The 24,272-nt window shown below is 40.0% G+C and overlaps 2 protein-coding genes and 1 long non-coding RNA gene across 6 annotated transcripts in view; 1 reads left to right on the top strand and 2 right to left on the bottom strand.

Moving 5' to 3' along the window:
* Positions 1-11,219, bottom strand: part of gfra1a (gdnf family receptor alpha 1a) — an 83,890-nt gene extending 72,671 nt beyond the window's left edge. The window contains exons 1-3 of one of the 2 annotated variants that reach the window (XM_017464747.3): positions 10,651-11,219; positions 9,744-10,034; positions 8,347-8,430 (exon numbers count right to left, since the gene is read on the bottom strand). In XM_017464747.3, coding sequence (XP_017320236.1) covers positions 8,347-8,430; positions 9,744-10,034; positions 10,651-10,690 — 415 coding nt within the window. In that variant the 5' untranslated portion in view covers positions 10,691-11,219. The remainder of the gene's footprint in view (positions 1-8,346; positions 8,431-9,743; positions 10,035-10,650) is intronic. The other variant, XM_017464746.3, reaches the window with a different exon arrangement.
* The window catches only part of ccdc172 (coiled-coil domain containing 172), a 108,844-nt gene extending 87,827 nt beyond the window's left edge, over positions 1-21,017 (top strand). Inside the window, exons 3-10 of one of the 3 annotated variants that reach the window (XM_047154429.2) lie at positions 14,424-14,462; positions 15,653-15,738; positions 16,788-16,904; positions 18,240-18,405; positions 18,864-18,965; positions 19,044-19,146; positions 20,132-20,213; positions 20,406-21,017. In XM_047154429.2, the coding sequence (XP_047010385.1) occupies positions 14,424-14,462; positions 15,653-15,738; positions 16,788-16,904; positions 18,240-18,405; positions 18,864-18,965; positions 19,044-19,146; positions 20,132-20,213; positions 20,406-20,411 (701 nt within the window). In that variant the 3' untranslated portion in view covers positions 20,412-21,017. Of the gene's footprint in view, positions 1-14,423; positions 14,463-14,601; positions 14,875-15,652; positions 15,739-16,787; positions 16,905-18,239; positions 18,406-18,863; positions 18,966-19,043; positions 19,147-20,131; positions 20,214-20,405 lie in introns of those variants that run through there. The other 2 variants (XM_017464749.3, XM_047154430.2) reach the window with 2 other exon arrangements.
* On the bottom strand, positions 20,585-24,067 carry LOC124627730 (uncharacterized). Its single transcript, XR_006982259.2, has 3 exons — positions 23,913-24,067; positions 23,615-23,706; positions 20,585-20,723 (listed from the first exon to the last, which is right to left on the bottom strand). It is a non-coding gene; the product is annotated as an uncharacterized LOC124627730 (long non-coding RNA).
* Positions 24,068-24,272: the final 205 nt, after the last annotated feature.

The raw sequence follows: 24,272 nt of genomic DNA, 5'->3' as shown, positions 1-24,272 counted from the left end.
TGATGCAACGCTATACCTGAGCATTACAAACAGAAGGATAATCCTTTGATCCACTATTAAACAGAAGAGCTTTGGGGGAGAGAGACAGAGAGCGAGCGTGAGCGCACGAGAGGCTAAAATCGATCATTTCTTGTACACACAGCCTGGAGTTTCTATTTTAACATGGCACTCTATCGATTTGCTTTCGCAGGAGATTTCTCTCCGAGCCGTAGCCAGCTCCAGTAGGACAGCGGCGTATTTCCAAGAACAAAAAAGCCAGAAACGGAGAGAAGGGAGCTGGAAAACGATAGCTTCTCTAGCGCCTCTCTTGATGTTGGCTAACAGGGCTAATGGGATAAGCGGTCTCTAGGAGTATACAACACAAAAGAGCTTTGTGCTGGAATGAGTGACACTTCCCCAGGCTAGTGCCATGCTACACTGAGCTGCTATTGTGGAAGTAAAAAGATTCAAGTTTAAAAGGCGAGCTGGTTAGCAAGCGTCTGCCTTTCGAAACACTGTAGACTCCATGTTATCTGATTTGCTGATGCAAGTCATGAAGCAGGGAAGATAAATGAGGAACCAGAGAGCGCCTTTGTTGATATTTTTTTATTTATTTATTATTTTTTTTGCTATTTCTTTGAACACTGAGCCTTTCAATGTTTCTATAGGGAATTATCATGTCTTTATCCTTATTAGCTACATCATCATCATGTTAAGTGAATTTCCAAAAAGTCGGAAAAATGTGCAAAGAAGATGAAGTACTACAAGAGTGTTCTAGAAAGACTCGCATCGTTTATTTCTAAATTGAGTCTTTAATCATACGTCTCTTTCATGCTATGCGAATATTTCTGCTCAAAACAGAACAAACGTTAAAACAGAAGACCTTTTTGCAAGATTTTTACGCACACCCGGAGGCTTGAAGAATCTACGCCAAGGCACTAGCTGTTCTTTTGGCTGGTGATTGCAGAACAGGAACACCTCACTAACGCAGACTTTTGACCAATTAAAGCAGGCTTAGCGTTCATGACTGAATGAATGAATGTTGAGGTGTGAAGGTATTAATTGATGGTTGTTTGAACGTTAAGTACAGACGAAATACCTGCATTGTACTAAATTATATCCAGGATTAATAACCTCATTTAAAGCAGCGAAAATATAACAACGTTATGAAATGTCGATGATTTGGTTTTCCTTCACTTCTAATTCTATTCCAGTATTCCAGTCTTTGTCTGTCACCTGAATGTTACCATAAGAATCAGCTTCCCTCTAAAAAAAAAACTAAAAAAAACAAATCACCAGCTTCTGTATGTTTTGCTGAAAGTTCACGCTGTGTAAGAAAACTAGCCTCGTTTTATTTTTTCCAACAAGAGCCAAGTTGAAGAGAGGAAGACCTGTTGCAAGGAGTCTGGAGGCGATTAGTGCCGCTCTGCTGTAGCGTGACATCCTGACAGCCTCTCAGAGCCGCGTCAGATTCAGGATGTGCTGCAGAACCATGTGTCTCGTCTGGAAGGTTGCCACTACAGATGTTTCCATGTGCCCCCCCCCCCCCCCCCCCAAACCCCAAGTTGACACCGTACAACACACATAGTGACAGAAGCTCCCTGTGAAAGATTGTTCCTTATTTCACACACACACACACACACACACACACACACACACACACACACACTACGACAAGTCAGAAAATTTTGTTAGGAATAAAACACTATGGGGACATGCTGTTGTAGGAAAATAATCAATGACAGGATGGTGGGAGATTATTAAGCAGATTTACTGTTACCATCCCAAAATGGATTATTTTCCTATAAGCTCCTTCTATACCCCAGCAAATTGCTAACTGTGTCAGGTGTTTTATTTATCGAATAATGACATCATATTTATTTATTTTTTTTATCCGTTTATAGTTACGTTTAATGTTGTGGAACATCTACGAAACAAATGATCATTTTATGGTTACGACTGCTAAAACCAGTCTCTCCCTCACCATAAGAAACATTACTAGATGACTAGGAATTACTACAGGAAGTGACATCACACAGCGACACACACACACAACTGGAAAGATTTACTTCTGCAGCTATGTTCTAGCGCTGACTAAAATCACTAAAAATGAGAGCAATTGTATAAAAGTGTTATATAGTATGTTATATTTTAAGCTTTTACTGTGAATCCGTGCCGCCCCTCAGCAGCTAGCGCTAATCTACTAACTAACTCGCTAGCTAGCTCATATAACCGAGGTGTTTTTGAAGGATAAATTTAAAAACTGTTCAGTCATTTGCTTCAGTAAAGTATGAAATGGAATGTTGCTTGCTTACTTCAGGGCCTGTTTCTGCTCGACTATTTCAGTGTTTACTTTTTGTTTGTTTAGGGTAATTGTGTTTTCACTCCTAGCTCTACAGCCATGCCTAGCAACAGTTACTGCTGATGCTAATGTTGAGTTTGGAAGGACAAAGTAAAGACGTTTGTGCTTTGAAACGAATTTGGTTGCAGCCTTAGTTAGCGTTGCTGTTTCTTTCCTTCTCCAGAAAGCCTTTCTTCTAACAACCCCTTTCCTGACAGGCTAGAATTGTTTGTTGTTGTTGTTGTTGTTGTTTGTTTTACGGCGGGTTTCTTTTACATTTTGGCAAGTCGTACCAAACACTGTAATAATAGCTTTGTACGCTTACCACGGAGTGATGATTTTTTTTTTTTTTTAATTCTCTGTACAGAATAAGAATGAGAAATTAGCATCTTCTTACATGGTAAAGAATATGTTTATTATTTCATAAAGCTTTGACAGAGTGCTGTGATTTTAGAATTTTAGCATGATGGATTGTTATAATTGTTAGAATAATAATAAATAAATAAATAAATAAATAAATAAATAAATAAATAAATAACTCTTCTCTGGAGAATCTGAGAACCGACTCATCTTTATTCATAGTTGCTTCTACAGATTGTCTGATGTCCACGTATTTTTCTGAGCTCTACCCCGTAATTTAAGCAATTTCAAGCCAACCAACTCCGCAGACTGCTTATTATGCTTTGTGTCACATTCCCTTCCCAGTCCCATTTTTCCTCAAAGACCTCGTAAGCGGTAAATGACAAGCAGCTGACGGCGCCGATATATCTATCCACGAACTCGACGGTTCGACGCTGTGCATTTCCTGACAATAGATTTCATTGTTTTCATTTCAAAGTGAACATTTCCAGTCAAACTGAATTAGGCTTTTCAGACATTTTTTATTTATTTATATTTTTTTTAATGGCTGGATTGCGGATTGTTTCGCAACCGAGCAGCCGCATGCAATTCCTAGGCTTTTCCGGTTGGCCGGGTTTGGAAGAGCACGTGATTGAAATAGGCGCGTGTGAAACACGGAGGTGTGTGTGTGTGTGTGCTTCATAGAGAGGTAATGTGAAAGGGAGTGGTGTACTGTGTATTTGAGCTCGTTTGCTCTCTGCAGCTAATGGTGTGCCAGTAATACAGAGTCAACTCGCATCATGAGAGAGAGAGAGAGGGAGAGAGAGAGAGAGAGCGAGAGAGAGAGAGAAATGGACAAAATGTGTTCTGACTGTCTTCTACATGGATCAGTGCTTCACAAGAAATGGGAAATTACGTGTGTGGAGAGGAGCAACGTTTCATCAAAGTCTAAACCTAACAAGTGTTTACATTACACAACTCCCTCCACAAATTGCTGTATTTTTTATTTTTTTTTAAATCCGTAACAGTCAGGAATTAAATCTGCCCCGGAAATGACCTTTAGACTTTCATGCATTGTTTTAATTGTTTAAATTTTCTTGATCTGTCCTGAAGTGTTTTGCTCCTCTTATACCACACCACTTTACCAACAATTCTGCATTAAAAATTAAAAAAAATAATAAAAAAAAAACACTGTTTAAATATAAAAACACCATTCCCTCACCGACCTCACTTTTCTTTATCTCTTGAGCTTTGAACTATAAAAAAAAAAAAAGAAATAAACACAACTTGCCATGTTAGCGAGAAACCTCAAAGCGTAAACTCCTCTGTCCTGAACATTCTCCTGTGTCAGAAATCCTTGACGTTCACAAAGCACTGACGCTGGAGACTCATTCCACAAATGTTAAATAAACGTCAAACTTCACCATGTCAACGTTCAAATTTAATTAATTTTTTTTTTTTTTTTTTTACATGTTTATCAGCTACTGGTGTATCAGAATGCAGCATATTGTTCTCTGATTGGATAATAACTAATAAAATCGGTGCAAACGCTTCGAGTACCAACATAAACCTTGTAGCTCCATTACGAAACTAAAGAAGCAATAAAGATTCTGGGGTGAGTATATTTGAGGTTATTATATGTATTTCAGCTAAACTATTCACAACGGTACAATGAAACCTTGAAGTGTTGAGGTATAATAGTTTCACCATATTTGTCAACTTGTGGCTAACTACGTTCAATTTGTCCACTAGTCCATCTACTGTTTAGTTATTCCCATCTTTCTGAATTGTCCTTTTACCCACCCCGTATCTCTCTGGCTTAACATCAGAAAGAGTTTTAAATCTTTTGCTCTTAACCTTGAGCACAACCAGGAGATTCACATCCTGGTGATCTGTCTTTAAAAACTAAATACAGTTTTCCTCTGATTGCACTACGTCTGTTTACCTTTCAGCCCATTAGGAAGCAGAGGTACATTTGTGTTGCGTTTATGAGTGCCTGAGTACTCCTAGTCCATCTTCTTCCTTCCAGCATACGTGACCTTTCGTCCAGGAACTGCTCTGAGTTGTTTATTTTACCGCCACCGGTTGGTGTTGGAGCACACGGTCTGGTGTGAAGAAGAGACGGGACGAGACGTCTGATAAGCTCTTTAATTGAGTGGAAACCCCATCGTTATGGCATAGTGAGAGACTCGGAGGGTGAAGGAATAGAGTAAACATGGACGAGAACATGTTTCGCCTGCTTGTGGTGGTCTAAAGCCTCCTTTATCATTTAATTGTGTGTGCGCTAATGCCGTATTGTATGCTGTAGGCAAAATGTAATCTTGCATCATAATGTAATCTTAAAATTGAACTGCTTATCTAGAACATTTGCGACAAAGTGGAATCCAATCCTAGGATGGAGCGGAGTAATTGAGGGTTAAAGGTCTTTCTCAAAAAGCCAATAGAGGCTGTCCTGGGAATTGACCTTACAACACTCCAACCTTATCCACTATACTAAACATTATGTAAGGAACACTTGTTGCTGGTGTAACATGTCTTAATCCTCTTATCACACGGCAGTTTACCAATGCAACATCAACACATCATGCTACAGTATTTATCCATTTATAGTTACTTTAAATGTTGTCGAGCACCTACCAAACAAGATAGTTCCTGTTTTCACTTACAGCTATAAACAATCCCTCACCAGCCTGTATTTGTATTGTTTTGTCTCTCTTTTTGAAGTTAATAAACTCGTCAAGTTACTGATTATCCGCAAAGCGCAAACTCGTCCGTCCGGTAGATTCTCACCCGTGACGGAAAACTCAGTTACAAAGCGCTGACGATGCAGACTGCTGAGAGACTCCTCCACGATAAACGTCTTCTCACCATATTAACCAGTCCATCAAGGATTTTTTGTTGTTGTTGCAATGTTACGATCGCAGAAATGAACGAGGAAACGCCGCAGTATTCGGAGGAGCTTGCGAATTTTCAAAACTGCCACAGATTTGGGCCAAGATGCGTCACGTGACCTCGCGATTTTAACCCAAGGGCGTCTTCAATTCACGTGAGGCGAATACAATTCGGAAAAGTACAAAGAAAAACTCGGCATATTGCATGATTTTGAAAAAAGCCACAGCAAAATAAACCATTTTTGATTGCAACAATCAAATAAAGAAAGAAAAAAAACTCAGCGAAAACCTGTTTGAACTGATCAAGCTAATGAAACTTCCAAAAACATTGTTACAGCTTTCTCTCTGACTGACACTGGAGACGCCTTCTGTATGTACACGCTAAATACGTTTCCGTCTCTGAAAACTTCACCACGTCAGTGGGCATGTGGCTTGGCGGTTAAAGCTCTGGGTTACTGATGGGAAGGTCGGGGGTTCAAGCCCCAGAACTGCCAAGCTGCAACTGTTGGGCCCTTGAGCAAGGCCCTTAACCCTCTCTGCTCCAGGGGTGCTGTATCATGGCTGACCCTGCGCTCTGACATACATGCTGGGGTATGCAAAGAAAAGAATTTCACTGTGCGTATGTATATGTGACTCATTATCATTATCAACAACTGCTCATTTACTTGGAAAGAGAGTTTGCCTTTGTCAAGTCCCCTGCTAGCTGATACTATAGAAACCATAACACATTAGAAGGAGTGCAATAATATATCCGTCAGAGCTGCTGTTCTGCAACCAATCAGATTTGAGAATCCCACAGCGCTGGGGTATAAACATGGAGAAATCATTCAAACCTCAGGCCAACAACAACAAAAAAAATCTAAGGAGTGGATTCAAGCTTCTGGACTGTTTTGATATTTGGTGTTTTATTGCTAACTCCGTGCCTGAACAGAGCTAATCCCAACCCAAACAAATCATAATTCGTTCCACCCCTGACGGCTGAGAAAGAGCCGTAAGCGACGGCGGCACACTCCAGAGACCCGAACACTCCAGACTCCACCAGCGTATTGTGTCTGTCTCCGGAGGCATCTTGACTCGTAAGTCCTTTTTGTAGGTTAGGAATCCCAGCCTCACAGCACAGCCGTCAATCAAAGTCGAGAGCTTTTCAATGGGGAATAAAGAGCGATCTCACATTCCAGGCGTTTCCCCCGTAAATCTCTCTGTTCTCATAGCTGCCGAGAGTCAAACGTAGAAAAGTCGCGAGGCGCGCGGCATGCTATTTTAATTAGCGTAGTGTTTTCTTCGGTGACTCACGTTCTCTAAGGGGAGCTCATGATTCTTTCCGTTTTCTTTTTTTATTCCAGTGACATTGACAGTGAGGAGAGAGTAAGTTCTCCTCAGGTCATCAACTTACAAATTGTTAGGAAAGTAAAAGCTGGGATTAGAGCTTCTGTTCGGTATTCGCCAGAACACACATTTTGGATTTAACCACCGCATTTGAAGACTGATCGTATCATTCCTAAACTGGCATACACATGCATGTCCACTGGTATAATCAAGGGACCAAGACCAGAACGGTTATAAAACACTGGAGACTCCTTCCAGAAATCTTTCCAAAACAAATGTCTCCTTAAAGAAAATGCCACCGTATCAACAACATTCTTTGCTAAATAAATAAACGTTAATAATCTGTTTATCATGATCCGTGTCCGTCGTACAAGTCCCTGTGAATAGATGTAACTATAGAAATGATCACGTATTTCTTTACAGTAAGGTCGTGGCATTACGATCGTTTTATCTAGAACAGATTCTAGAAACTTCCAAAAATAGCCAAGGAAAGGTTATAGCTACCACGTTCCGAAAGATGTTTTGTTTTGTTTTTTTAATTCGTACTAACTTTCAAGATGGTACCACTAATCCTTTGAGCTATGTAACATACGTTTGTCCATTTTTATAGATAATAGAAAGTCAATGTGTGGTGATTTAGACGTGCAGTGATAATAAACTGGTAGCTTTAAGTGTCAGTTTACTTAGTAACATTAGCCTTGTGGCTTTAATGAAACAAACGTCAAAAACCGAATATATATATATATATATATATATATATATATATATATATATATATATATATATTCGTTGTGTATATATGGTGGGTGAAGACATATAGGCTTGCTGTGTTCAATACTATAGCTCAGGATTGACAGGATGCAGATGATATTTCAGTTCACACGCCATAAATACGCCACTCTCTCGAAGACTTGGAGAGTTGTACTGTAGATTCTACATCTCACGTGTCTCTCTGACTCCCGCACTAAAGGACAACGTTAAGTCTACTTGAGATGAGCAGCTCGAAACATTTGACTTCACTTGGTATCCATGAACCCTTATGCTTTCACCATCTGCTGCGCCGCTCGGCTGGTTGTGAAATGGAGAGCACCACTGCCACCCAGAGGCCAGTCGTGAACAGCAACGTCAGAAGCAAAACACACACACACACACACACACACACACACACACACACACACACAAGAGAGACAGAGACATAGACAGACAGACACACACATACACAGCCACACAGCCACACATACAGGCTCTAGCATTCCACATCGTTAGTAATGAAGTACCCTTAAAATAAACTTCAGTCCAAGCAATATCTCCTCATGCAGCGTTCCACAGCATGCAGTCACAGAAAAGGAAGTTGGAAAGCAGGAAACAAGAATGCCTGATAAATCATTCTGAAATCACAGAGACCGGAGCAGTCCCTCTGTAGGCTCTGCACAATAATGCCATTTAGTGAGTAAAATCAGCCAGTCCTACCTGAATAGATGGGCGCCAATCGGAATATATCTGATGCACGGCTAGTCAAGGGCTCGTAAGGAGATTCCTCCAGGAAATCATTTCCTGTCGAACAAACAAACACCAGGATTAAACACGTGACGCTGTGTTTAAAGCTCTGTGATTTGAATCACAGCAAAATTGCCGTGTTCATATGTGGTTCGCTTGTTTTTACGGTGCCGTTTTTAGCCTGTTATTTACATTTCCGCCTGGTTGAGCATACTGGTCAGCGGGTGAAGAGGTTGAGAGATCAAGCGACTTCACACTCGATAAACTCTAACTCACGTTGTCCTGAGGAATCGTGTGTGTGTGACTGGGATATAACCCAGACACCTCGCTGTGCTTTACAACAAAATGGCTACTCTGGAGTTTGAAATTAAGACCTACAGTGCTCAAGAGGGTATGGTGGTTGTCTCCGGGATGTACCTTTTCACCTTTACACTACATGTACCTTTCTAGGTGAAATCTACACACAGGATGTACAAAAGGTGTAGCCTGGAGAGTACCACCACAGCAACAAGGAAAGAGACAGTGTAGTGCCCTTTTTCCTGGGAAAATGTCCCGTCTGCATGCTGCGACGGACTGTATGAGGGAGACAATGAAAAGAATTCCACGTCAAATCTTTGTAGTGATCTAAAGTGATCTAGCGTGATCCGTACGGATCTATAATGGTATATTGTGATCTAGATCGATCCACAGTTGTCCGGTGTGATCTGTCGTGATCTACAGTAGTGTGACCTGTAGTGATCTATTGTGATATGCAGTGATCTATAGTTATCTGTGGTGATCTCGTGTGATCTGTCGTGATCACGTGTTCTCTGTAGTGGTCTGTAATGATGCATCGTGATCCATCGTAAACTAAGGTCTACAATAAAGTTAGCGATTGATCTAGTGTGATATTAGTACCTATAGTGCTCCATATGGATCTATCATGACTTGCGTGTGATCTATAGTGCTCTGTAGTGATCTATAATGCTATACTGTGATCTGTGTTGGTCTATAGTCATCCGGTGTGACCTCTAGTGCTCTATAATGATCTGTTGTGATCTGCCATGATCTGCTGCTATCCGGAGAGATCCACTGTGATCTATAGCGATATATTGTAATCTGTAGTGATCTAGGGGGACCTGTAGTGATCTCTTGTGCCCTGTGGTGATCTGTAATGATCCATCGTGATCTACAGTGAACTAAAGTCATCTATAGTGGTTGATCCGGTGTGATCTTTAGTGTCAGTAGTGCTCCATATTACTCTGTAATGACCGACGTGTGATCTACGGCGCTCTGTAGTGTTCTATGACGATACACTGTGGTCTATAGTGCTCTGCCGTGGCCTATCGTGATCGATTGTGCTCTATAGCGATCTCTATTGATGTGTGCACCTTGTAAATGTTGGTAGAGTCCCCAGTAGATGCGTAGGCAGTTCTTCTCCTTCTTCATGCCTCTTTTGCACCTGCAGTTGTACAGGGGGCTTTGCTTGAGCGCGTCCAGGGCGCTGCGGCACTCGTCCCTCCCCTCGGCGCTGATGTTGCCCTCCTTCCCCGTTATACACTGCCTCATAGTCCGATACTTGGTGCTGCATCCCGGCTCCTTTAAGCACAGCTCGCTGGCTCCGACACAGTCCGTCCGGCTCGCTGCAGCAAACGCGGACTTTTCTGCGGACAGCACGACGTCTGTGCGTGGAAACATGTTATCCTTAACTCGTCTGTTTACACCACATCTACAAGCCTACGACGTAAATGACTTGTAAAGTAATTTCCCCAAGTTAACAGCCATATTTATGAGACTTCTGCACATCTGTGTGCAGAGGATTAACCACATACAATCTGCTTTAAAGATTAAACCCCAAACAGATCTCTCTTTTTTTTTTCATTTTTTTTTTTTTCATTTCTATTCAGTCTGCACTGAAAAACAAAGACTCTGGTCTGTTCTTCATTAAAAGAAAACGTAAGTGAGGTTGTCGAGTCTTCCCCAGCAAACACATGTTGTAATGTTGTATTGACATTGACTCGTGCAGTGTTTCTTTTCCATCCAGGAGAGCACAGATTGTCTCTAAGAGTTCATTCAAGACTGGTGTTACAGAAGACTCTTTCATTGCAGTCATAAACAGTACTTTAGGTTACAGTTTAACAGGTCATGTGTAGTGTTATACTGTACTGTATGTTGACATGCTGGGATTGAAATTGTCTACAGAAATGAGAAGTTTGTGAGTCGGGGTCAGTGCGTCTTTTTAAATGAAAGAGTTTTTAGTGTGTTAGCAGGACATGTGAGGAGAAAGGGAGAACTCACCCAGCAGTAGAAACAGCATGCAAACCGTGGAGACGATCATCGCGGGTCCGATTCGCGTTTCCAGCCAGCGCGCGGTGTGTGTGTGTGTGTGTGTGTGTGTGTGTCCGTGTGTGTGTGTGCGCGCGCGTGTGCGCGTGTATGAAGCAGTTCACTGATTACAGACCCACACGCCGGTCTTTACTTCCACCGGAGCATCTCTCCTCACTCCTCACACACGCTCCTTCTTTCTGCACCGGGATTCCCACAAGTGAAAAAAAAAAAAAAAAAAAAAAAAAAGTGTAGAAAAGCAGCAGTGATGGTAATAAGGTTCCTTAAAAGCGTTCCGGGACGGGATGGTCTCGCTGTGCTCGCGCATGAGGGGTGAGGCTTATAACAAGACGCGCGAATCTCTATCCGAGGTCTCCAAAAAAATGAACTCCGGAGTGGCAGCACGCGGCAGGGCGCGCGGGGTGGCACTAAACTGGAGGGAGCGCGCGCTCCTGCGCTCTCAGCGGTCGCCCCCACCCCTTTTTTTCTTTTAACGCACGCGCTGCGATTCGACGCAGTAGCGGGGTTTAACTTTTATTTCCCCCAAACGAGTGCGTTTTTTAATTTTTTTATTTTTATTTATGCTAACACGTGAATTATGAAAATAACTGTGATTATGCTTCTTCTTATTATTATTGTTATTATTATTATTATTATTATTATTATTATTATTATTATTATTATTATTATTGTTGTTGTTGTTGTTGTTGTTATATACAACAATTAGTATTATATAAATAACACTAACAACAACAAGTAGAAGAAGAAGAGGGAGGAGGATATAATAATAATAATAATAATAATAATAAGAAGAAGAAGAAGAAGAAGAAGAAGAAGAAGAAGGGACAAAGAAGGTGCAGGAGAAGAACAAAGAGAACAAGAAATAAAAGAACAATTGGGGAAAACGAAGAAGGAGTAGAAGAAGACACAAAGTAACAGTAGGAGAAGAGCAAATAGAACAATAAAGAAAAGAATACAAGAAAAATTGGTTAAAAAAAAACAAAACACACACAGAAAAAGTTAGATGTAATTTACACATCAGCTTTCTTACATGCCAAGTCACTTCATAAGAGAACATCAACTTATGTTGAACCAAAATCTGATCTCAACTGCGGATATAGATCAAATTCTTATTTGTAAATGTTCAATAACATTTTTTTATTATTATTGTTGAACTGTGACTGTTGTATTGTTCTGCAAAATCTTCTACTGTTCTACTCATTCCCCACAACACACGGAGTCACAGTCACTGCTTAGAGGCTTTAAAGTGTATTAGTCCTTACATTGGCCCCTAGATGATAAAATTATGAAGTCAGCCCTTCTGAGGTCATTTTCTATTTGTAGACCCAAATGCTTGGGGTCACACTGCTCAGATGATGATGTAAGTCAGACGCCATGGTCTGTGTCATAGTTATTCATTTGACCTGAGAGAACCTTGTATACAATAAACAGCTCATGTTATACTCTTTAAGAAGAAAAAAAAGTCTATACTTATAAATTGACCTTTTTTAATAACCTGAACAGAAGCATTACATGCAGAGTATTCAAATTGAACATGTGACTTTACTTGTAATTCATTTGGCTTCCCACATTTGGGTGATTTGTCTGAGTCACTTTTCAGCAGGAAAAAAAGAAAAGAGAGCAATATGAGCTTTAGACCACTCATGAGTTATGAGATTAAACTGGTGGAGATTGCCATCTATTGGTGTAGGCGTCTTCTTCACTCTGGCGGTGCCCTGCTGAACATAAAGTGCACTACACATACACTTTTGGAGGGAATAAGGAGCCATTTGGGAGTCAGCCAGTGAAATAATTAAGAGTAGTGTAGAGAGCGAGAGAGAGAGAGAGAGAGAGAGAGAGAGAGGCTGACTCACAAGTGTGGCTTACTACTCTACTGCATGTACAGTATAGTGCACTGTATATTATTTCATACCCCATGTAGTGCACATATGTAGGTAGTGGGAAGCCTTCTATAGTTTGATAATAGCTCATTCATGCATTTATCCAGTCAGCCAATCATGTGGCAGCAGCTCAATGCATGAAATCATGCAGACACTGGTCAAAAGCTATAGTTAATGTTTACATCAAACATCAGACTGGGGGAGGGGGGCTAATGATCTCAGTTGCATAGTTGCTACTGCCAGATGGGCTGGTTTGAGTATTTCAGAAACTGCTGATCTCCTGAGATTTTCACATACAACAGTCTCTAGAGTTTATAGTGGGGAAAAAAAAAATATCATCATCATCAACAACAACAACACCACCACATCCAGTGAGTGGCAGTTCTGCTAGACGAAAAATCTTCTTGACACGAAATGTCTGAGAACAATAGCCAGATTGGTTTGAACCAACAGGAACACTATCATACCTCAAATAACCAGTCTTTCCAAACACGGTGAGCAGAAAAGCATCTCCGAATGCACAAGACATCAAACCTTGACGCAGATGTCGCCTCAGAACAACTGTTATAACTGCTGTAGTGTAAGTGATAACAGGACCGTATTTCACAGAAAACATTAAATGTCATTTTAAATGGATAAATAAGTGGTGTGTGTCATTCTTTAGTTAATAAAGAGGAATAAAACACTTATACCCAGTAGTAGTAGTGCACATCTGTAGGGATTTGGATTCCTTTCTCATTACAGCACTATGGTTAGTCCTATAGAACTAGATGCTAACATTACTTACCTTGCACATGTAACATATTGGACTTTAACATAGCGAGTATAATTTGCCCGCCATTGATTGATCTAGATGCAGCATTTGAGCTGAACGAATGGTATAACATTTCTCAAATCACTGAGTCGATTGATTGTAGATCTGCAGTGAACTACCATCGAGTTCAAATGCACATATAAATCAAGGTGGTTCTCTTTCCTATCCTAATGAACTTTAAGTGGCGAGTGTATGTTTACTTACCGACGTTTGGCAAGCAGTGCTCAGGAAATTTACTGCTCTAATGACTAGACTGATTTGTATTCTTTGCTATTGAACTTAGTGACAATTCTGATTGTGATTTACATGTGTGTGTGTGAGAGAGATCCGGTGTCAGGAAAATCCTATTTTAATTGTTCAGTCACGATGAGTAAGCAGGTCCTGAAAGTGAAGTAGAATGTCTAAAAGGTATCCGTCTGAATCATGTGAAAAGCCTGAGTCGATGTTGATGGAATAATAGTAACGAGTTCACACTTTAATGTGCTTCATGGCTTCAGATCAAACTCCATTCTCTGGAAATTGGAAGAAGTAAAGGATGATGTGACAAACATTGAAGAGCCAAATGGCCCAAGATTAAAGTTATTGAATGCTGACTGTGCTTATTAATGTGAACAAACAGAGAGGCTGGTGGCTCTTGATAGTCTTTGGAGCACATCACGGGCAGTGTTGGAACTGGAAGGAGTGAGAAAGATCATATTTGGCACTGATGATCTGGTTCAGGAACACATTGTGAGCCAATGCACACTAATAATCTCATCATTATCTGATATAAGTGCTAATTTAGACAGCATAATGTAAATCTTTTATCCGTTTTATCAGGTAAAACTGATATACAGACTGTACTATGAAAGTATAAACAGATGTAGACTTCCTCCACCTTCTCATGTAATAGACTATGTGTATGCCCTCTAAGTTAAAAAAGAAAATAAATATATAAATAAATATTTAAAATGTGTAATCTTGGTGGTTTAATAGTCCAGCTCAACATATTCACAGTAAATTCTGTTTTTATTTATGACTCTCATTTTCAGTAAAGCAGCTGATTCGACTCTTTCAACTGGCTCTTTTAGGTGAGTCGGCTCACACTTCCAAAGAGCCGTTTTCGACTGTTTTCATTGGTGGGGGGGGAGAAAAGCCGCGTGAGGAGTTGAGTCATTTGAGTCTAAAGATTGCTGGGTCGACTCGTCGGATTCACTGAAAAGAACCGTTAATTCCTTGTGAAATGTACTCGCGTGCGCGAGAAAAGGTGGGCGTGTCCGCGCGTGCAATTTTATAAAAAGCTCTCGCGCTCTAAGATTCCCCTAGTCTAAACAAGTCGTTTAGTTGAATTTTTAAAATAATAATAATAATAATAATAATAATAATAATAATAATAATAATAAATGAGTTCAGGTGTTCATGATATGAGTTTGGATACTCTTTATCAGCAGATTTTGCTCACTGAGCAACAGGGGTCCAAGAACTCTCGGCAGCTCCATGAAGGTACGTTAGCTAACTAAGCTAGCTAGTCCGAAATCTCGCTAATGGCGTTCATCCGTCAACAGCAAAAAAAAAATTATTTTACTACAGAAACACTCGAGAGACACTTTTACAGGACAATTTAGTTTCAGTATAATTTCTTTACTTCAATCTTCTTTAATTACGCAAAAAGCATGGGAAATAATAATAATAATAATAATAATAATAATAATAATAATAATAAACACCATTTTCTATATAAAGTCTAGCATGAGTTCAACCGTAATAAACAGTTTGGGAAATTCTTAAATAATATCTTTCTAATTAGGGATTAGAAACATGTAAAATGTCGTGAATGTGAGTCATAAGCAGTTCTCAATATAGCCAAAAAAAAAAAAACCCCAACATGGACAACCTGATTTTGAGGGAACGCCATTTTTGAGAGAAATCTATGGCGTGAGGTGATTGTGAAGTGGGCGGAGCTTAAATAATAAAATGAATTAATTATGCGTGGTTGCTAGTTTCAGTTAGATAATGTGTTTTGTCAAGTAGACAACAAAAAACTTAAATAAATTCGGTTGAATTTTGAAGAAAAGTTTAAGAGACAACGTTACGGAGGTAATTTAGTCAAAAAAAAAAAAAAAAAAAGTTAAATTAAGTGACTAAAATTGTCCTATCTACTTGTCGTGTCTCGCCTTAAGCGTTTCTTGCGCATTAGACCAAGTGCAGTTTCTATGTACTTTTTTTGGACCATGCCGACAGTTTTTATTCCCAGGTTTACCACATGTGTTCTCTCTTTCAGTAAAATCAGCCATCACCAAGGCAGAGGAGCAAATCAAGTCCTTTACTGAAAAGCTGGAGCATGCGCATACTGAACTGGACGAGAAGGTCAGGCCACTTCTGTCCATCTCTCTGTTCAGTTCGATGGAGTTCCAGTCATTTCCCGCAGGAATGCAGTCATTTATTCGGCAATAAACGCAATCCCAGGACTGTCGAAACACTCCTGCTTTAGAAACCATGTAATTATTAGTAGTAAGCACTCAGTAGTACTAAGGAACTACTCAGTACCTAGGGAAAATCTCGGCTTCTTTAATGAATCTGAACAACGTAAATTTGTGCTAAAAAGTGCGATGGATCCTTTTGTGCTCTGACCGTCACGTTGTTTATTAAAAATGATCCCAGAAAGGTGTATTCGGTCAGAGTTTATTACAGCATCTCTTAATAATGCCCAGGTTTACTAACGTAGTAGTGAAAAAATGAACAGAAGCTGTAAATAAAGAAACGGAAAGATCCAGCAGGATTCTAGTTTGAACCCACATGTGTGGACAGTCTCGTAGTAAAAGGGGTGATTTTGTTTTATGACCGAAACGCTTCATCTATGTGGACGGCTTCATTAAAGATGAACCGGATCGATGGGATGCGGCAGTGTAAAAAAAAAAAAAAAAAAAAAAATCAATCGCCTGTTTCCGCTGGATTACATTAGTTCAGTTAACCCTTCATAGATCCCAGATTGTGCTCCTGTAGCCATGATGGATCTGTCCATAAAATCTAAAAAAAACAAAAAAACAAGCAGTACAACAAGCTAGGGACATTTTTCCAAATGTGGCAATTTGGTGGTGTTTCTTTATGCAAATTAGTAATAAGTGTGATAAATGCCCTATCAATAAATTTTAAAAAAGATTCCCCTATCCCCCCCCCCCCTACCCAAAAAAAAAAAAAAAAAAACCTTCTGCAACATGTACTTTTAAATCTCAAAATGTATCTTCATGTATTTACAATCATCACTCGTTTTATTTATTTATTTATTTATTTATTTATTTATTTATTTACACTTGATTGATATCCAAGTGATATGTCATGGATCATAGCGGTGTTTTGGTTGTAGATTTAAAACCGTATTGTAGCTGCGTGATGTAGAGACTCGACCCTGTTCACAGGCTCGGCTGGAATCTGAAATGACTCTGCAGCTGCATTTGATCAAGAGACAACAACAAGAAATCCAGAAGAAGAAAGAGGACTTGCTCGAGCGACAGAAAGGGCTCAGACAGGACACGGTGCGTACAGAGCCATTACTATAGTTATTTCAGATTGTTGCTGCTGTGAAATAGTCAAACAGGAAGGGAAGCTGGAAAGCAGGCTGTTGGGAAAACAAATACAGGCAGCATAATGAAGGTCCCAAATGAGCCATGTTCTTAAATCGACGTTTTAATAGTGGAGAGAAATTATGATGGGTGTCTAAATGATTTCTCGGTTAAATGTACCGCGCGCTCGGATGAAATCTCTCGGTGTAAGACGTCAAGGTGGTTTTAATTCTGTACATTCATTAGGTTCTCAGGCAATCAAAAACGGTCAGGCATAAAACACTCGTGGGCGTGCTGTTATAGGAAAATAATCAACAGTGAGATTGTGTGAGGTTGGCAGACATGATGCAGAGTTGATTATTTTCCTTTAACAACACATCCTGAAGTACTTTATTCCACTTAAAACACTTATATGCTAACGATTGCATTAAAAAAAAATTGCTAACAAATAATGTGGGTTTTTTTTTTTTTTTTTTTTTTTTTTTTTTTTTTTTTAAATCCCTTTTTAGTTATATTTGATGTTGTGAAACTCCCATGAGACAGTTTAGTTCCCGTTTTCACTTAGGTTAGAGTAGCTGCAAATAGTCGTTCCCTCACACGTTGCCTCTCTATTTTTCTTTGATGTTAATAAGACCAAAAAAAAAAAAAGCAGCTTGCCATATTACCGTGAAAATGTTAAAGCGGAAACGTCTCTGCTTTCCAGTAATCGTCCACAATATCGAAGTGTTCATTATTATAGCGCTCAGACGTTCTCGGTACATACGCACATGCAAATTTGACAGCAGTGATGCTTGATCCTGCATTTGAGACACAGTTATTGAGACTTTATTTGATCATAAATCAATAAAAACATTCGAATGCATAATTTTACGAGCAGTTATTTGTATATATTTCAATTTATTCGCTATTAGATATTGTATTATTTATATTTTATAATATCTAAATATTTTCATATTCTAAATAATAAAACATTATATTTAGATGTTTACATTTTCTAAATATTTATTTTGTAATCCTATTTTTTCTGAATGACTTTTTTTTTTATGGGTTCGTTATTCTTTTGAATCTTGACTTGTAATAGCAGACTTGAACCACTAGAGGTCAAAATTGGACCAGATTTACTACCAGTTTTTTTTTCCCCAAATTCATGCATCCAAATGTTAATGATATAACCAAATATTTGTTAGTCTTTAGGTGGTCAGTTGCTCTTATATTTTGACAGTCACTGTTTTTTTTTTATTTAATTTTATTTAGACAATGACACTCGCTTTTATATTTGTACTGTTTTCACTACCCCTAAACCCGCAGGAGCGAATGAACAGAGAGGCAGCTGAGGAGAAAGAGAAGTTCATGACGGCGATCAGAACCTTCAACAGCGACTTTAACCTGCTGACAAAGAGGGACGCCGTGTTCCAGAGTCAGACCCGATCTGAAATACAGAGTCTCCAGTCGGAAGCTGAGGCACTAACCAAAGGTACGGTAGGTTGATGCGCTTCCTTATGGAGCTTAGGTTAATTGAACTCGTTTTAGTGAGCGGGATTTAAACGGGCAGCTCTAGGATTACAGATGTGACATCTGAACTCGTACTGTACCGCCTGCTCGAGCTTGGTATACCTCACCTGGTCATGTGACTTTCTACAGCGCTCGATTATTTAGCGCTGTTGAATTCTCGATTCTGATCGGTCAGAAGGCGTTGATGAATTTTCTATAACTATGCTTCATCACACTACACTGAAGTTAACAACTAAAAAAAAGCTTGAATCAACACAAAAGGCATTAAAACAAAAAAGCGTATGCATTACATATAGTATGGAGGTCACATGACCTGTGGTTAGCTGTTGTATGGAAGACAGTGAAATGGGAAATAAAACTTAACGTTCAAATTTGACAGCTTTCTTTTATTAACATCACTGTATTTGCTCATGTTCTTAGAGATGGAGAGGATGAAGCAAGAAAACTCCCAGCTGATCTCTTTGCAAACAGAGCGGGAGTCTTTATCAGCAGAGCTCCAGGGGCTGCACTCGCATCTAGCAGGTGAAGGAGAAAACAGGATACTGTTTAAAACAATACAGTGCTGACTGAAAAGTGTTTCACTACTGCACGTGTGCTCAGATTTGGAGAGGGAGCTGGAGGAGGCAGCGGCTCTCACAGACTCCCTGAAGACTGAAAGGGAATCGGCCGTTCAGAAACCTCTGACAGACAGCACCTGCCTCAGGTAAGCCGATGTAAAAGTGAAGGCTCCTGCTAAAAGCTGCTTTAAACACTGGGACGAAAGGAAAGGCACGGTCAATACGTCAAAAACCCATCAGAGTGGAGTTGCAATTTATTTACCCTGGACGCTTTTTCCTTCTGACCCACGTGCAGCCCCTTCGTTCATCTCCTTGTCTGTCTTCCTCTCGATATGTGTGTAAATAACACAACACCAGGCCCATCCCTTTAATTAAGCCTTTGATATATATTACCCATGTTATCCGGTCTGGAATCAGGCAAACGGATAAACCCCCCTCCCCCTCTCCCCGTACAGCAACGTCTAGTTGGTATATCATGTCCTCGATGAAGGGAAGGGGATCAATAGGTAGCGTGTCTCTGGCAGGAACCGTCCCCCACGGCCGTGTAAATCATACGTACGGCCTTCGACGTTCGCACAAATCTCTTTCGTTAACAGCAGGCCGGATTAAAGCCCTGGGATTTGCTGAAGATGCGGCCAGTGCCATCGTTCCTCTTCGCGTGTAACCATGAATCACTTTCAAATAGCTGTTGCTTCAGACACAGGCTATCGATTGTGTGAAATCGAATGCTGAAACGATGCCTGTCTTTGAAACACGTAAAAAAAAAAAAAAAAAACTGGGTTGAATGAATTGGATTGGGAAGGGGCTACATTCGCATGAATTACGTTTTAAAAGAAAAAAATCTAAAACAAGGAAACCAGAAAACATTGAACTGAAAATACGAGGCGAGAGGAAAAAAACAAAAAACATAACACTTCTCAACGTTGAGCAGAAATAACCCAACTAATCAAGGTGAAACACAGAACTGGTGAACACGTTAGCATAATCGACGAAAACGGGAACAAATGATAAATATTACATTACAGTGTATATATATCAGACTGTAATTGCAGGATTATCTTTAAGTTCAAGGTATAATCTGGCTCTGACAAACAGAGTGTGTGTGTGTGTGTGTGTGTGTGCACTCTGAAGACTGAAGAAAGAGCTAGAGGCACATAAGGAGCTGGAGATGCTGCATGAGGCGCTCAGCGCGGAGATTCAGTTCTTACGTTCGGTAATTGTAATTATAAAAGAAATACAATGAGGCACCAGTTTTATGTCATCGTAGCAGTTTTTAAACACACATCACACGTCAAAGATGAAATCATTTTTCATCTTCATCTCAAAAAAACAACAACCTGGCAATGTTTAATAGCTGTCTGATTTGATCTGATCTTGAAATGGTGATGTTCCTCTCTCTCGACAGAAATGATCACAGGAGGTGAGTGCGTGAGGTTCTCCGATCGCTCTGTTTTCAGCAGTCACGCGTGATTCTGGTGCTCGTGGAGAATCCGTTCTGTTTTTTTTTTCCCCCCGTTGAAGATTTCACGGTTAAAGCGCTTGAGTGCAGGTTTGTGTTGGTGCACCGGATCGTCCACTGGTTTTCTTCAAGAAGAAAAAAAAAAAAAAAGAAGAAGAAAACCAGTCAGACCATTCTACAGCTTGCTCTCGAGTCCTAGTTTCTCTTAGGAAGCCGACTTTGCAACGTGTTAATCTGTAGAAGGCTGCCCTCTAGTGGATGAATCTGTAAATGACTAGACAAAATACAGCCCAGTTCATGCTAATACTGTAGAAAGAAATCGCTGTGGTGTAAAAATCCATGAGTCACAGTGATCTATTGAATATATTAGTGCATATTATTAGTTTAAATGTATTTGCAGGTAGCCATATACAATACTGATATGAGATTTCAGATACAGTGAAGGCATTGTGTATTAAACTGTATATTTGTAGCTCATGAGCTTTTTTTCTTTCTTTCATCAGCTGCCATCTAGTGGCCATTAACCAACATTACGTTCAATAAATATATACAGTTTTGCACACAGTGTAAATGAGTGTACATTGTGACTCTCTCTCTCTCTCTCTCTCTCTCTCTCTCTCTCTCTCTCTCTCTCTCTCTCTCTCTGTCAGACTTGTCAATGAGTCTTGATTCTTTCCCTCATATATCTTTTTCATTATAAGACAGACTGCCTTTATAGTATGAAGATGAACATGCTGGCTAAAGTTTATCATCAAGTTTATTATTATTTTTGGCATTTAACAATTGTACATTTTGTGTGTGTGTGTGTGTGTGTGTGTGTGTGTGTGTGATTGCAAATGGTTAACTATACAAATATTGCTAAACGTTCATGAACATGTTCAAAATGCTGTGTACACCTGATCATATTCTGTTTTCTTTCTTTTTTGTTATTTTTAGCATGTATTTCTTTTTCTTTTTTTTTTCTTCTTTTTTTCTTTTTTATTTCTACATAGCTCCCTTCACAGGCTCATACATCTGTGAGCACTGAAAAAAAAAATCAAGTATCACAAAAACAACACTATTGGACGAATTTAATAATAAGCCGACATCGACTAACACCTGATTTCCTGGAGTTACCCTAGCGTGCATTCTCACTGTAGGAGCATTTAAACCCGCTCTGGGACACCCAGTGGGCGGATTATCCCCGAGGCCTGCCGAGACGCCAGATTGCTTTGTTTCTCTCTTTGCCTGCTCGTAATTAATGGGCTGTAATCATGTAGCGGATGATGTGTCACGCTCTTGAAGAAACTCTCCACCCCTGCAATTAGAGCTATTATACTCATAGCAATCAAAGCCGTTTCTATAAACACTAGTGTCTCGCAAATATTTACCCGCTTGTTGTTCATCCTGTAATTGGGGCAAGACATCCATCCATGTCTTTGAATTGCACAAATTGCCAGGTGCTGATTGCGGCGTATTCGGCGCGAAACCCGCCACACACGTGTACACTCCTGCTGCGTGATTTAACTAAGGGTTGTTTTTTTTTTTTTTTTAAATTAATGGCATGTAAATTGAAATTGTAGTGTCCATTGAAATGACATCCACTAATTAGTGTATGCTAATAACAAATCTGGCCACCAGTACTGCCGTTCTATCTGTAAAGTACTGCACTGTAAAGTCGCTACGCTTCCTACTGTCCACGATACGATTAACTCAGTGTATACCACGGTGCTCTTGAGTTCCTCGTTCTGATTGGTGTTGATTAACATTCTGTAGCAGCACCTCTGACAGCAGTGCAGCTTCGAGAGGTTTATCTTAACGTACATGTTTGATAACGTTTTTTTTTTATTTTTTTGTCAGTTCTAACTCCTTCACAGGGACTTGTATGGTGGAGGGTCCACACGAGGAGACGTCTCAGGAGGCGAGTCGAGAGCGTCAGCACTTTCTATCAGTCGGAGGTAAAGTTCTATGTTTAGGTTCTCAAGACAGAGGACTTTGTGGTTTCTTGCTTTTCTTATTAACTTAAAAAGACAGGCTGCTGAGGGAAGGACTGTGTAGAGATGCTATAACATGAGTAATAACGTAGTGTTTTATTCCTTAAGTAAATATTAGTAATATTAAAAGACTTGATGTTTTTCATTTTCATTGGCTATCGAGCGTACAGGAATACACAGCCTGTATATGTGAAACAGCGCTCTCTCTCTCTCTCTCTCTATATATATATATATATATATATATATATATATATATATATATATATATATATATATATATATATATATATATATATTCCAGCACTAAACGACTTGCAACTCGATTGTTTTATATCCACTCATTTCATTGACACCGGAACTGTTACGAAGCACAGCAGCGAACCCTCCGTTCATTATAGTTTTACCGAGTGTTTATGTGATGTGATGGAATATCCACAAGGCGTCTGTTACAGGCCGGAGAAAGGAAAAACCAGGAGTAAACGGCAGGCCACAGGGCAGACGGTCGCCACGCAATCCGGGAACGAGCACAAATCAATTTCGGTATCGCGCTTCCCCAGGGCGTGCCACTTTATCGGATCAGGTGAGGATTAAAGCGCACGGCAGATGAAGCGGACGCGTCGAGGTTAATATGTTTCTATTCGGTATGCTTTATGAAGTGATGTTCAAAGATAGTAGAGGATGAAAAACTTTAATAGTGCTGAAAGGCACTCCTGATTATGGAGCAGATTATAGCTTGATCATGGATTTGACTCGGATTATCCGGGATCTATTCAATACCAATAATTTGATGTTTACAAAGATTTTAACAGTGATTTTTTTCTTCTTCTTCTAATGTTTGCCAGATATACTGATGTTTGATAAAGGAGAACCTGGGTTCTGTTTCATGCACCGAACTGTAACACAGGGCCATCGGACCAGCAAGATTTTTAAGATGCGTAGCACGTTTACCAAGGTCCGGTGTTTCTTGTATGTTTATAAAGTTTACGTACGTTTGAGTTAAATTAAAATTTTTGCCGCGCCCATCGTGATTTCACAGAGACGCTTCAGTTTTCAAGTGTATCGTGTTTAAAGTCTTAAACCTGAACGCGACCGCAGCCGTCAGGATCGCAGTCAAGCGTTCGAGCGCCGTCCGAAAGGCAATAACGAGAAATCGATCGTTTCCTCGTGAAAAGTCGGCAGTACCTTCAGCTTCTCCGAGAACTCGTCGTGGGACCAGTGAGAAGAGGAGCGGTCGGTCGAATTGGGCCGTTCTTGAACAGCATCTGAGGAGAGCACTTAGTAACACACGCACACACACGTACACACAGTAACACTCAACCTGTTGCCACAAAGCATTTAAAATGCCTTTGGGTTCAGACCTGATGAAACAAAACGCTTGTTTTCCATTCGGTGCATCCTGTGTACTCGTCGCTACGCCTCAGGTGTTCCGAAAAATACAAATACACACGCGGATGTTCTGGATGTTAAGTATGAAACATACCTATAAGCAGGGAAAGCAGTTTCATCGCTACAGCAGTGGTAGTTTTTCCAGAAAAATACGTCCTAGCTCTCTTTGTTTGTTGTTTACGGTTTGCTTTTTTTCTCTCATGTGTGTTTGCTTTTTCAGGGTCACGCAGCACGACGTTTATGTGCTTTCCCAGATTACGAAACTTTTTTACTGGAAACGTGATTTTGCGACAGTAGTCGCATGCTAAAGCCTGACGCCGTGAGTGCAGATGTATTGCCTAATAATATCTTGATGTATCTTTAATATAAGGATATCATTTGTCCTCCCTAGACACAGAACACACCCACGTATTTTCCTTGCCCAGCATGCTCAGTGCACGATTCGTAACTTGGA

This window comes from Ictalurus punctatus, chromosome 3, assembly GCF_001660625.3.
Source record: "Ictalurus punctatus breed USDA103 chromosome 3, Coco_2.0, whole genome shotgun sequence".
In the NCBI taxonomy this organism is placed as follows: domain Eukaryota; kingdom Metazoa; phylum Chordata; class Actinopteri; order Siluriformes; family Ictaluridae; genus Ictalurus; species Ictalurus punctatus.
Note: the sequence above shows the minus strand (reverse complement) of the source record. Positions and strands in the feature narration are given on the sequence as shown.